This window comes from Choloepus didactylus, chromosome 8, assembly GCF_015220235.1.
Source record: "Choloepus didactylus isolate mChoDid1 chromosome 8, mChoDid1.pri, whole genome shotgun sequence".
In the NCBI taxonomy this organism is placed as follows: Eukaryota; Metazoa; Chordata; class Mammalia; order Pilosa; family Megalonychidae; genus Choloepus; species Choloepus didactylus.
Window position 1 is genome coordinate 86,576,709 of NC_051314.1, and position 13,409 is coordinate 86,590,117.

The window sequence follows — 13,409 nt, forward strand, 5'->3', positions numbered from 1 at the left end:
CTCCCTTAAGGAGCCTTCCTGGAAGTCCAAGACAATATCATCACTTCTGTTTATGTCTTATTTGCCAGAACATCCAGGTGGAGAAACCCAGTAGGCATTTGTGTCTAGAGCTTAGGAGGGTGGTCAGAGCTGAAAGGCATTGCTGAAGAGGATTAGGTCCACAAAATGATCTGTGAATTTGATGGCTTGGAGCAGAATCGAGATGGCAAGGACTTAGTGGGTAGTGAGAGTTTAAATCAAGCAGAAGGGGACTGGTAGGATCATATGAAATAATTTTCAAACCCTTTAAAAAACCGAAGTCCTTATACAGACATAAAAGGGTTATTCTTACTGCTCTTTTTTTAAAATTTAAATTTTTTGAGATATATTCACATCCCATGCAGTCATACAAAGTGTACAGTCGTTTACAGCACTACCACATAATTGTGCATTCATCACCAAAATCAATCCCTGAACATTTTCATTACCACACACACACACGTAATTAGAATAAAAATTAAAGTGAAAAAGAATAATTGACGTCTTACTGCTCTTTTGAGAAGTTTTTGATGAAAGGAGAAAGGAAATGGCAATGTCAGAATAAAAGAGCAGGAATTAACCACATTCAGGAAAACAGCCCCTTGCTCTTTTCAGTCGATTTCCGAAGGACAGGGGGAATAGGACAGCTCCCTGCCTCCTTTTGAATTTTGAAATTCAAGCTGAAGGGGTGGAGGTGGGAGAGGGGATGCGGCTTTTGACATCTGCTGGGTTGGGTTGTGAGGGGACACACAGCTTAGAGGAAAGAGCAGAGAGCAAACACTCCATTCAGGCAGTCCTGGGTTTGAATCCTGTCGCAGTCACCACTAGCTAGGTGACGCTAGGCAAGTTGCTTAACCTGAGCTCCCAGTTCCCTAAATGTAAAACGGAAACAATTACGCCAACCTTTCAGGGTGGTTTTGAGGATTAGAGACAAGTGCCTGGCATAAAGTAGATAATCGTAAATGGGGGCTATTATGCCACCCAACCCCTCGCAACAGAAGGGCTAACGGAATCTGTGACCTTCCAATCTTAGAAGGCAGCGAAGGCTCCCCGAGGCCTCCTCCCTCCAGGAGGTGGGGACAAGGTGGAGGAAGGGTTGCCGGAGGAGGAGCTGGCGCGTTGCGACCCGCCCCGTCCCGTCCAGTCTGGCCTGGGCTCAGAGGGAACGCTGTCCTAGTCGCCGCCACCCGAACAACCTGTGCCGGTGCCCACCCGGTGCCCTGCCCCGCGTCCTCATGGCCCTGCGCCTCTCACCACTCCCGCTCCATCTGCTGCTGCTGTTGCTTGGTGGGGCGGGGTGCCGGGCTGAGGCTGGGCTCGAAAACGAAAGTCCCGTCCGGACCCTCCAAGTGGAGACCTTGGTGAGGAGGAGACAGTCCCGGCCCCCAGCACCCGCGGGCCGGGCCTTGTGGGGGTGTCCAGGGGTCTGAACGAACCTGGGAGCCGGGAGGATAGGAAGTTGCGGAAGCAGAGTTGGGGGTGCTGGGTCTAGAGGCGAGAACGGGATCTTTGGAGGAGCCTCCGTGACACCTGTAGCGCGATCGTAGGTGGAGCCCCCCGAACCGTGTGCGGAGCCCGCTGCCTTTGGAGACACGCTTCACATACACTACACGGTGAGGGGTCGAGGGGGCCGGGGCGGGGCCTGGGAGGGGGCGGGGCCCTGGTGAACACGTCAGCTTTGGCTTGGACACGTGGCAAGGGGTTCGTGAGAGGAAACTCCGGGCTCTGGGGTCGTGGAGCACGTGCTGGGGGGAGGGGCTCTCATCCACCCCTGCCTATTTCTCCTTGCTTCACCAGTTCCTCCAAGGCAAGTGCCAGCCCTTGGGGCTTCCTGTTCCTTTCTGCCCCAAGGGGAATACTACGCTGCAGCTGGAAGGGGGTTGCAGCTGCCCAGCCGTCCAGGTGTGTGATGTGTGCCCTGGGAGGAAGAGGTGCTAGGTGTGCGCTCTTGTTGCTTTCTACTCATAGGGCAGCTTGGTAGATGGCCGCATTATTGACACCTCCCTGACCCGAGACCCTCTGGTTATAGAACTTGGCCAAAAGCAAGTGATCCCAGGTATGTGACCTGCACCTCCCTTTCCACCTCTTTCCAACCTAAGCCCTTGCTAGGTGTCTTCAACCCCTAAGGTGCTCTGGAGATGCCCCTTGGAATGGGTAAAGACCCCAGGGCTCTACCAACCACCTCCTGAGGTTCAAATCTCATTTCAGTACTCCTCTGGCCTCATTCCCCACTGGAAGCCAGGGATATGAGAGGTGGGAGATGCTCAATCAAGGGTCTGGAGGGGGGGCACTTTGGGCCTCCGTTAGTGGGATTTGGGGAAGCTGGGTAGCTTCCAGTTCAGTTCTGTCTTCTTCCTCAAGGTTTGGAGCAGAGCCTTGTAGACATGTGTGTGGGGTGAGTATCTGGGCAGGGGTGAGTATCTGGGCACCCCCTGTTGCATGAGTAGAGACTTCCTCTGCCATCTGTGCTCCTAGGGCAGCCATGGGAACATGGGATAAAAGGCCATGGCTTCACACTGGCCAACAGCTAGGTTAGTGGGACCATGGAGGGCATCCAAAGCCTGGGCCCCTCTCTGGCTGTGTGTTTCGTTGGAGGATTTGAGGCAGGGGGGGAGATGGACATCTTTGTTGTTCAGCCTGTTTGGTGCTCAGGTGGGAAAGTTGGCATTAGGGGTGAGCTCTGAGGGTAGCCGGGGATTTTGCTGGTGGGGTCTTAGATGGACTGAGGCTCCTGGCCCACCTGGTTCCGCCTCTGGCTTTGACTCACATTCCTTCCCTCAGAGAGAAGCGAAGGGCAATCATTCCTTCTCACTTGGCCTATGGAAAAAGGGGATTTCCACCATCTATCCCAGGTAATCTGGCTAGGCCTCCTCAGGCCATCAGAATACCCAGCCCTTAAGAGCTACAGGGAGCCACACACTTTGGAGCATGAGAACATCTACCCTAAGTTTGCTGAAAGAGACAGGAGTTGGCTGGGGCCTCCTTCTGCAGGGGTACTTTTATCCTCCTCAGATCTCCACCAGTGATTAGAGACACAATAACCTGCTAAGGCTACCTGGCTTGGCCTCTGATGGCCAGCGACTTTCTAGGGAGGAGACATGTGCTTGGGCCAGATGGGGCTGCTACCTGTGCCATCCTTCACAGAACTGTGGATTTCTCTCCTGTCTTTTTCCTCTGACTTCAAACTGTGTCATCTGTGCAGTTGGCATGGTTTCTCCCCACATCCCCACCCCTTCTTTCGGCCTCCACCAGAGAAGAGATAGTAAAAATGAACACTGTCAAGTAGTTCAAAGCAAAATAAAATAAAATGAAAGCAACTTTTAAAATCCAGGTCAACCCCGTAACTTCTAAAAGCCCTTACAGGTCACTGCTGATGTGTGTTCTTGAAGGCCTGAGACCAGACACATTTCCCAAGATGTAACTCTTGCTTCTGGTTATTACAAACGTTCTTTTGATCAAATGTATTGTACTCCAGGGTACTGGGATCATAGTTTTTATCCTAGTTCCACCTTAGAGGGAGGTCCAGAAAGAGAGTAAGGGGACTAGGGAGAAAGTCTTCTACCTAAAGCTCTCTCCCCTCCTCATGCTGCTTGGTTGCTTCTGTGTGCACCCCTCCCACAATTCACTCCTGTTTCCCCTGCCCTGCCCCCCCCCCACCTTTTTTCCCCAGTGTTTTCACATTTTATTAGCTACAGTATAGATCCTAGAGCTGCCTCATTCTCTCACCTCCCCTTCACGTCACCACAGGGTCAGGCCTTCTCAGAAGCCCCTGCCTTTGCTCCCTGGGCCTGCTGGAACTCCTACCGTACCTGTCGCTCTGACTGCTGTTCAAGCTGAGATTTGTATCATTTAATTTCAGCTGTAATATAGTCCAGCCTCTTCCCCACTGTGGCTTGGGCCTCCTTCAGCTTCTGTTTGACCAACACAGGACCCAAGAGTTTAAAGAGCATGTTGGATCCACCCAGCAGGGGCCAGTTCCTCCTTGATGATATTATTTTCTGTTAGTTGTGCCTCAAGCTTCTGCTGCCCTGACATGGACTTACTTAAGTCCTTCTGAAGCTGTTGATATTTCTCCACTTCTCCCTGTGGTTTCTTCTGGATCAGCTCAGCCATGGCTGGGTCGAAAGCGGTCTCCCCTCAGTATTACTCCCCCTTCCTCCTTAAGCCACATGCTTCTTCCTCCCTAGCTCTAATGTTGAAACTCTTATATTTTCTAGTTCACATTGAGTATGCTCATTGGTTGGTGGAATTAAAAAAAACACTCTAGTCTAAATGCAGTTAATATCAGCCCAGCAAAGATCCTATCAGTGTGGCTGTTTGGAAATGGGGTTGGGTGGGGGAACAGTTAGTATAGATGGTTCTCTCACTTATTTTTCAGAGTCACAAAACTTTTCCTGTGCTGTCAAAGACACTTTTTAGCTGGGGTCAACATGGCTATTGCTAGACTCTGCTCACATCCCTCTTTCTGCCTTTGTCTAAGACAACTCAGTCCTACATTTAAATCTTGCCAGCTTCACAGTTGGCTGTGTTGTAGCCCACCCTCCCTATTTTCATTCAGATTCTGAGCCCTGGATAAAATGTACAGAGATTCTAATCCTCACCCCCTCTCTGCCTCTCCAGCGGATGCAGTGCTGCAGTTTGACGTGGAGCTGATTGCACTGATCCGAGCCAACTACTGGCAAAAGCTGGTGAAGGGCATTTTGCCTCTGATAGGGATGGCTATGGTGCCAGCCCTTCTGGGCCTCATTGGGTATCACCTATACAAAAAGGCCAACAGACCCAAAGTATCCAAAAAGAAGCTCAAGGAAGAGAAACGAAACAAGAGCAAAAAGAAGTAATAAATAATTATTTTAAAACATACTTCTTTGCATTCTTCACCTGATACTTTCTAAGGCTGCGTTTGTAAGTGGGAATGAGGGAAAGGGCTGGGGAAGAAGGCATTCTGGGTTGGATCTTGTCTGGCATGGGGATTGTCAGAGGCCTTGGATTACCTCTTCCCCTGGCTTCCTCTTGCTTTCCTAACTTACCCCAAGGATCTTCCCATGGGATCTTTATGTCCTGAAGGTATGGGTGTTGGCTGCCATGGTACCCTGACTCCAAGGAGCAATGCTTCATGGAGCAGTAAGCCTGTGGGTACCTGCCTGGCTATTCCTCTACCTACTGGGACCACAGTTCCTAGTGTCCTCAGAATGGACTGCTCTGTCTAATACAGCAAAGATATAAGGAGCTCATAAACTTCATGGAAACTTTTAATAGCAAAGTCCTCAGTTCTCCCAAAAATATTAGGGGGATGGGAAGAGGTTTTTCTCCTTGGATCACAGGGTGTGGGAGATCACATGGGCTGCTTCAATGACGTTATGAGTGGTTGGGGGTTTTTTGCCAGCTGGCTGGGCTGTAGGGGTGGTCAAGGGCTGGGGTAAATTGCTTCGATGGTTGACAATGAAGAGAGGATTGAGCTGGCTCAGCACGTCATCACTCACTGAGATGCCATCCAAGTATTGCTTGAGCATCTCCCGCAGGTTCCTGTTGATTTCTACCAGCTGGGCTTCTCTGCGTTGGAGGCTCAGTTGCTCCAGTTTTACTTTGTTGTATCTTTTCCAGAAATTCTCCATCCCTACATAGTCCACCATCACCTAGGAGTTGAATTAAAAGGAGAAGGTGTGCAGCAGGGCCCATTAGTGAATGCTTGCCAGTCCCTTCTCATCCCCAACCTTGAACAATGGCCTCTGGGCCTAGGAACTTTACCTTTGCGAGCTCCTCAGTAAGCTCTTCTGGGTTATTTTCCTCTATCTCCTCCTGCTCCTCAAGGGTCAATATTGATGAATAAAAAGGTAGCACTTTTTCTTCCTCTGTTTCAAATTTCCTACATATTTCAGCAAGTTTGAGGATCTTTTCACCCTATTGGTGGCAGAAAGACATCTCTTATTAGGAAAGGGGGCAGGGAGGGGAGATAGTGGAATTGGTTCCTCTGTTTGTGCTCAGGGAAGTTACTATTCAGAGGAACAATAGTAATAAAAATATCTAACAGTGTTTACTGTGTGCCATGCATTATTCCAAGTGTTCTATGTTTATTATAATATTATTTATAAATATTATAAATATTTATTATAAATTCATTTGACATGTGAGAGGGGAGGAAATGTGAAATAAAAAAGGATTCCCAATGTCCCACCCAATCATGAAGCAGGAGCATTATCTTCTGCCCTCCTCCACCTTTCCCAAACCCTTTTCAAGTTCCCTGGCTTTGTTTGGCCTGCCTTCTCTTCTTTGTTACCTTATCAACAATCTTTTTCAGGGTCTTGAGGGTGGAATTACTTTCCAGGGTGAGTTTGACCAGATTCTCCTGTGATACTGCCTGGGCCAGAGTCCTTTGGGCCTTAAGTTTCCGCAGCTGAACAAGTACCAACTCCTTGTCATTACGGATATACTGGTTCTGGTCTTCGCTCTCATGGCTGTGCACCAAGATCTTGCCTTTTAAAACACTTATGGAATCCTGGTTGGGAGAACAGAGATGAGAGGAGACACTTGACTAACTTGACTAACACTGAAATCAGAGCGTATCAACCTCTCCCCAACCAGTGAAGAGGCCCAGGGGAGGATGAACAGGGATGACGGAGCAGTTGAAGCACTGAGTGTTTCCATTTGGGTACACTAACCTGTAGTTTCTGTATTTTTTTCATCTGTGCCTCAATTTCTTTGGAGCTCTTCTCATCCTTCACCTTCAGGGTCTCAAAAGCGATCTTTCGATCCTCTGTGGCATCAGTGTAATTCTTGAGTGCATCCTGGAACCTTTTCCACAGGTATTCCACTGTGTTCTCCAGCTGCATTCTTAGAAAGTGCTTCTCTTCTAAATTCTAGGAAGTGGCCCCCAAATAGCCAGGGCTTAGAATTACCCTATTAGTGTCTTTGACTTCCACCTGCAACCTTACCCTCTTGAACTGTCTGTGACAGTAGAGTACAGGGATCACAAATGAAAATGCCTACAAAGAGCAGGCAGATGATATAAATAGGTGTTGTGGGCTGGGTAGGGCTTGTGGTAAATGCTCCATCAAAAGGGCGCCATGGTTGCTCAGCTCCACATGAATGGTGCCATTTGGAAATATGGCCCAGTATTGGCAGATCTTTCCATTTTTCAAGGGAGGCTGAAAATTTGAATTTTATGTGAAATCTCCCAAGTTTTAAATGGAGATGGCTTACTCAAAAAATTTATAAAATACTGTGGGACAAAATAAAAAGAACCCCATACCCAAACCAAGGTCTGCAGGCTGGGTAAGTTTGCAGCTTCCAGGATGGTGGAAAGCACTTTGGGCCAAGGGGCAGGAGACCTGGATTCTCCTTCGGGCTCTACCACAAACTAGCAGCATGACTTCGGCATGCCATTTTACTTCTTTGGGCTGTAGTTTCTTCTTGCAAACCACAGGGGTAAAGCCAGATGATCTCCTTTGTGCTTTTTAGCTCTAAACTATACTCCTTTAACATTTCAGAAGGGTCCTACCTCCCAACCAATTTTCAAAAAATTACAAAATCATTAGGGGTACCTAAAGCAGCCACAAACGTTTTATTGACTGTGATGGAGTCTGAAACATTGGCCTCCAGCCTGGGTGAAAGGGGTCTCTCCTAGCTCTAGTAGCCTTAAGCATTTTTTCCCTCAATTCTCTGCCAGCTCTGTCCACCTGTACCTTGTTTTTGAGATCGTCCCACATGCTCTGGAATTCCAGCTTGCTTTCATACTCGACATCCATGTAGTTCTGTTCCATGGCCATGAAGACGTCTTGTAGATAGTGAATCTCTTTCTCATGTTGGTCAATGATTGTCTTCCTATGAGAGACAAGACACTGTCCCTGCTCTGAGAGATGAAGTTTATGGACTAATAACAACTACTCAAAGCAGTATGTAATAAGACTATATGAGTGGTACACACTCTTAGGTACTGAAAGGGAACAGAGGGAGGGAGGGAGGGCTCTTTTCCTTTTTAGAGACCAGGTAGAATGAATGACTTTTATTTTGATTTTTGAAAAGGCAATACCTTCATATGATACAAAAGTCAAAATGTACACAAGGTTACAGTAAGAAGTCTCCCTCTAATCTCCCATCTCTGTCCCCTGCCAGGTGGGTGGGATTTTGATAGTTGAAAGTGGATAGTGAGGATGTTACGGACAGAGACCTGTCTGAAGTAAGGGGAGGCTAAGGCCGTAACTTGAACCTGAGTTAGTTTAGAAGGCACTTGGATTTCTCCTTGTTGGGAGCCATGTCATAATCAAAGTGAGATGCTCCAGGGTGCTGGCCATGTGCTCATAGGCAGCTCCTTGACACATACTCTGGCTGCTGCACTGGACTCAATTCCCCATCTCTCCTAGGCCCCACATACCTTTCTGTCTCAAACTCCTTGGTTAGGGTCTCCAGCTCCATGTTGTAGTTTTCCTCCAGGAGGTTGAGCCGGTGCCTCTGGAGAGCCAAGAGCTGATCAACGTTGTGCAAGTGGCAGCGCAGGGCGTGGGCATACTGCTCCTCAGCTTCTGACAGGTCTTTAGCTAAAGACTAGGCAGGAAACAGAATTACTATTGTGGCTGAATGGCCTCTACCTGAGAAAAATAAAATGTGTTCAGCTGGCTAGCTGGATGGCACAATTGCCACTTTCCCCTTAGTTCCTGATGCCAAGTCTTTGGCTGTAGGAATGCTGGCTCCCACTCTTGAATGTAAAGCAAGAGTGACATTAGGTAAAAGGGGAAATTTTAGGTTGTATATATGTTACTAGAATAAAAATTAAAAAGAAAATAGGACTGTGCAACACAGTGAACCCTATTGTAAATGATGGACTATAGTTAATAGTACAATTATAAAAACATTCTTTCATGAATTGTAACAAATGTACCATACTAATGTAAGGCATTAATAATAGGATGGTAGATGGGAATCTGTATTTTATGCATGTTTTTTTTTTTTGTAAACCTACAACTTCTCTAATTAAAAAAAAAAAGAGAGAGATAAAAGAAAAAGGGTGACATCAGGGATCCCAACGGAGCCAGCCATTGTCTTAGGGACCACAGACATTTACACTGACAGAGCTACCACTACAAGGAACCAGTGATTCTTGTAGGAAAATGGCTGCTCTGTGGTCTGAGGAAGAAAACAAACAAGTTGAACCTGGGGCATCTTGTCATGCAAGGCAGCAAAGAAGCTCTCAAAGAACAATGAGATAATGTCAAAAAGTCTCATGAACCAACATTAAGTGGCTCACTGTGGCAGACTGTATTTTCCAAAGATGGGTACAACAATATCTCCCTTCCCACAGTCTTCTGCAATGTGACCTTGCCACTCCCCCATCAAGAAACAGAGTCTCTTCTTCCACCTTCTTGAATTTGGGCAGACCCCGTGACTACTTTGATCAATAGAAAATGGCGAAGAGATACTGTGCCAGTTCTGGGAATAGCCCTTAAGTGGCCTGTTAGCTTCTGCTTCCTGCCCGTTGGAGCACTTGTTCTTCAGATGCTGCCTCCAGGGACCCAGCTTCCATGCTCTGAGAAGCCGAACACACATGGAGGGGCCACATGAAAACACTTTACTCAACAGCTTAGCTGAGCTCCCAGCTGAAAACGAATCAACTGCCAGCCATCTTGGATGTCCAGCCAGTCAAGCCTTCAGATGACAGCAGCCCCAGCTGACATCTGAATGAAAACTGCATGAGAAACCCCAAGCAAGAACCAGCCTTGTGAGCTCAGTCAACCCAGAGAACCATGAGATATAATAATATATTGTTATTTTAAGCTATTAATTTAGGGGCAGTTTGTTACGTAGCAATAGATAACTGAAACACTTCCACTGGCAAAAAAAGGGACAGTTTGAGCATGAAAAGGGTAATAACTGCAATGGACTGAAACATATCAAATATGTTTGATTTAGAAGTTCATAAGGATACCTTTTAAAAAATCAGTTACCATTGGAGGATGCCAATTCTTTTTCATTTTTTTTTTAATAAAGGGAAATAAGCATTTATCCTGCTTTTCCTATACAAACTATACCCCTGGATAACTGATGGTAAATGAGGGGAAGTATCTCTCTATAAAGGTATTTAAGCTAATGATCCCTGGTCCCAGTTCTGGAGGGAACATAGTGACCCTCATGCACATACTGGGAGATCAGGTATGTAAGTCCCAGTCTGTCTGGTGGTGGCCTGAGGGACTTGTCATCCCAGAACTTGCCCTGTGTGCATAAACTGGCAGACTGAGCTCTCCTACACAATCTGTGAGAGAGAGCAGTCAAGTCATGCTTCCTGGGGCAAGGGATTTCTGGCTCTAGGACATACATGTAGTGCCTGGGACCAGTGAGGAAACTGTTTTCTAAGTAAGTAGGGGACATTTGGAACTGTGTAAAAGGGGGAATTCCCAGGGCCACACGTGTGTGCCCAAGACAAGAGGCATAAGCAGAAAGGATCAGGGAGGCCGCTACGCTTGGGCCTGGAGCTATCCTCCAAGCTCACTGTATGGATAAGCCCTGAAGGAGAACACTCACACAGGCCAACCAGCAAAGACTGGGAAAAGTGTTTTTATTTTTTAACTTCTACTACTACTTTTGTTGTTGTTGTTAGCTCCTGGCATTCAAGGAAAGCTCTGTCATAACACTAGCTGGATAGCTGAACACAGGGTTAAGGAACAAATGCCTCAGAGTCTAAATTACAGCAGCAACATGTGAAAATATCAAAATATCCAGGTTTCAACAAAAGATTACAAAACATACAAATAGGAAGTGATGGCTCAGGCAAAGGAGAAGATTAAAACATTGGAAATCATCAGTGAAGAGGACCAGACCTGGGATATTCTAGACAAATACTTTTTAAAAAATAGTCCTAAATATGGTCAAAGAGCTAAAGGAAAACACGGACAAAGAACTAAAGGAAATCAGGAAAATGACAGATGAATGCAAATGGATATCAACAAAAAGATGGAAATTATGAGAAGGACCCAAACTGAGCTGAAGACCACCAAAACAGAAATTAAAAATTTCCTAGAGGAGTTCAACAGCAGGTTGGATCTGGCAGAAGAAAGAATCAGAAAACTTGCAGATAAGACAATTGAAATTCCATCTGAGAGCAGAAAGAAGAAAAATGAAGAAAAGTGAACAGAGCCAGAGGAACCTGTGAGACACAATCAAACACATTATGGGAGTCCTAAAAGGAGAAGGAGAGAAAGGGGCAGAGAGAATATTTAAAGAAATAATGGCTGGAAACTTCCCAAATTTAATAAAAGATAGGAGTATACACATCTAAGATGCTCAACAAACTCCCAACAGGATAAACCCATATAGACCCACACCATGTTATAATCAATCTGTCAAATACCAAAGGTAAAGAGAGACTTCTGAACGCCACAAGAGAGAAGCAATGTGTCACATACAAGGGAGCCTCAGTAAGAATAAGTGCTGGTTTCTCATTGGAAATCATGGAGGCAAGAAGGCAGTGAGAATACATTTACTGTGCTGATAGCAAAAAATTGCCAACCAAGAATTCTATATCCGGCAAAACTGTCTTTCAAAGTTGAGGGAGGAATTAAGACATTCCCTGATAAACAAAAGCTGAAGGTCTTCCTCACCACTAGACTGGCCCTACAAGAGAGGCTAAAGGGAATTCTGCATATTGAAAGTAAAGGATACTAGAGACGATTGACTGAAGCCACATGAAGAAATAAAGATCTCGGGGTAAAGACAATGACATAGCTAAGTATAAATACCAGTACTATTGTGTTTTTTATTTGTAACTTGACTTTTTACTCCCTGCAGGATCTAAAAGGCAAGTGCATAAAATGTGACGATAAATCAATGGTTTAGGACTCATTGGGCAATATTTACTGTGCCTTATAACTCTAATATTGTGTAGTACTTGTTTGGGGCAGTAGATGACCAAGGAGAATGCCTCCCCTAAGAGAGGGAGAGGGGTGACAGTCCAATATTCTATTCTTCATTTCAGTGAAAGCTATTATTACCAATAGCCAGCCTTTGTCACAGCCTGAGTCTTGTCAAGGCTTTAAGACTGATTCATTAATTCACTAGACCCACTCTATTAAAAGAAGAGGTCAAGGCAGCCATACTCAGTTTCCTCAGGAAGAACACCCACCTTGATTACGCTGTTCTTGCAGTCCACCACACGTTCAAATGTTTGGCTGAGGATCTCTATGTCCTTGTGAAGCTCTCTAGTCTTGACTTCTCGGAGGACGGTTCTCCACTGTGTGTTAATCTTATTAAGGTTCAGAGCACTATTGTGTTCCTCCTTGGCCAGCTTGTCCTGTGTGAAGGAATAAATACACATCCAGGTCAGGGCCAAAAGCCCTGACACAGTACAACAAACAAGATCAGCTAACACCTCACCTTTGTCTTTTCTGAAGACTCAAAGCTCCTGATGGCTAACGCTCAGGGGTTCCTGATCTTATTTAGGGAGAGTCTGAAATAAGATGGGAACAGCCTTCTGGCATTTTAGGGAGGACAAGGGCAAATTTCCTTCAGGATTTAGGAATCAGAGAAGGATGTTGTTTTTAATGACCTGTCTCTGGGGAGAATATCAGAATTTCAGACAGCTCTGATAGCTGACAGCACCTAGTGCCCAGTTCTGGGGCTTAGTTGTGACTGACAGGTTCTATGCTATCCCACCTCCCCGCCCCATGCTTTGCAGAGAACAATTCCCCCCTGTTCTCCCAACAATGCTGTCTGAACTCAGTACATCTGGGTCTCAAGATTTCCAGAGGAGGGGAGTCGGGATGAAAATGACTGCGGCAATGACAGAGACGAGGTGACAATGACAGCAGAGAGGACAGGGCCAGTGTAGGGGGCAGGAGAAGTTGGGCGAGTCATAATGCAGCAGGCCATCACCTTCAAGAACTGACTCAAGAGCTTCTCTTTCTTCTTGGCCATCTCCTCCTCTGCCAGCAACTTCTGCTGAAACAGAAGCAGCTGCTCCTCATCGGATAGGGGCACCTTGGCCTTTTTCCCTTTCTTGGGCATAGCTGGGCGGGTGACAGAATCCGGACAAGGAGGCTCGGCCGCCTCGCCCGCGTTAGAGAGGGCAGGAGGAAAGCGCCGAAAGGGGCCTTCTGGAACTGCCCTTCGGTGGTAGTGGGTCCTTAGATCGCGGCTCTGGGACCAGAGAAAACTTCAGCTTGCATTCAGACAACGCTCTCGAGACGCAAACGCATCTCCGTCTCCTAGCAACGAGGAGTCGGCTAAGATGGCGCCGTGAGAGGCTGGGAGGAGAATCCCGGGCTTAGCGCGCCCCCTGCCCACTGGAGGACCGCGGTCAGTTTTTGACAGGGAGGGTCGACTTAACCTCTCAAAAGCCCTGATCTCCTCACTGTACCCTTTAAAACCTTTTTTGTAAATTAATTTATTAGAATGGCCATAATAAAAAA

The 13,409-nt window shown here is 46.7% G+C and overlaps 2 protein-coding genes and 1 pseudogene across 3 annotated transcripts; 1 reads left to right on the top strand and 2 right to left on the bottom strand.

Moving 5' to 3' along the window:
* Positions 1–1,050: 1,050 nt before the first annotated feature.
* FKBP11 (FKBP prolyl isomerase 11) lies at positions 1,051–4,878 on the top strand. Of its 2 annotated transcripts, XM_037847839.1 has the most exons (6): positions 1,080–1,379; positions 1,566–1,631; positions 1,987–2,074; positions 2,380–2,413; positions 2,800–2,870; positions 4,639–4,878. In XM_037847839.1, exons 1-6 carry the CDS (start codon positions 1,254–1,256, stop codon positions 4,854–4,856), a joined length of 603 nt encoding a protein of 200 aa, XP_037703767.1. In that variant the 5' UTR covers positions 1,080–1,253; the 3' UTR covers positions 4,857–4,878. The 2 variants fall into 2 exon arrangements, with proteins under 2 accessions (XP_037703768.1, XP_037703767.1); XM_037847840.1 differs by lacking the exon at positions 1,566–1,631 and having other exon boundaries at positions 1,051–1,379.
* Positions 3,768–4,131, bottom strand: LOC119543153 (annotated as a pseudogene).
* Positions 4,879–5,249: 371 nt separating the features above from the next.
* CCDC65 (coiled-coil domain containing 65) lies at positions 5,250–13,195 on the bottom strand. Its single transcript, XM_037847838.1, has 8 exons — positions 12,874–13,195; positions 12,125–12,292; positions 8,387–8,556; positions 7,698–7,836; positions 6,675–6,872; positions 6,293–6,511; positions 5,764–5,916; positions 5,250–5,651 (listed from the first exon to the last, which is right to left on the bottom strand). Exons 1-8 carry the CDS (start codon positions 13,003–13,005, stop codon positions 5,334–5,336), a joined length of 1,497 nt encoding a protein of 498 aa, XP_037703766.1. The 5' UTR covers positions 13,006–13,195; the 3' UTR covers positions 5,250–5,333.
* Between the last annotated feature and the right edge of the window lie 214 nt (positions 13,196–13,409).

Excerpts from the sequence above, each read along its gene's own strand:
- FKBP11 (XM_037847839.1), top strand. The coding sequence starts at position 1,254 with ATGGCCCTGCGCCTCTCACCACTCCCGCTCCATCTGCTGCTGCTGTTG. Across the intron at positions 1,632-1,986 it reads CGCTTCACATACACTACACG|GGCAGCTTGGTAGATGGCCG; the intron begins GTGAGGGGTCGA and ends TTCTACTCATAG. Across the intron at positions 2,414-2,799 it reads CTTGTAGACATGTGTGTGGG|AGAGAAGCGAAGGGCAATCA; the intron begins GTGAGTATCTGG and ends TCCTTCCCTCAG.
- CCDC65 (XM_037847838.1), bottom strand. The coding sequence starts at position 13,005 with ATGCCCAAGAAAGGGAAAAAGGCCAAGGTGCCCCTATCCGATGAGGAG. Across the intron at positions 7,837-8,386 it reads AAGGAGTTTGAGACAGAAAG|GAAGACAATCATTGACCAAC; the intron begins GTATGTGGGGCC and ends TGTCTCTCATAG. Across the intron at positions 6,873-7,697 it reads GGGACGATCTCAAAAACAAG|AATTTAGAAGAGAAGCACTT; the intron begins GTACAGGTGGAC and ends GCCACTTCCTAG.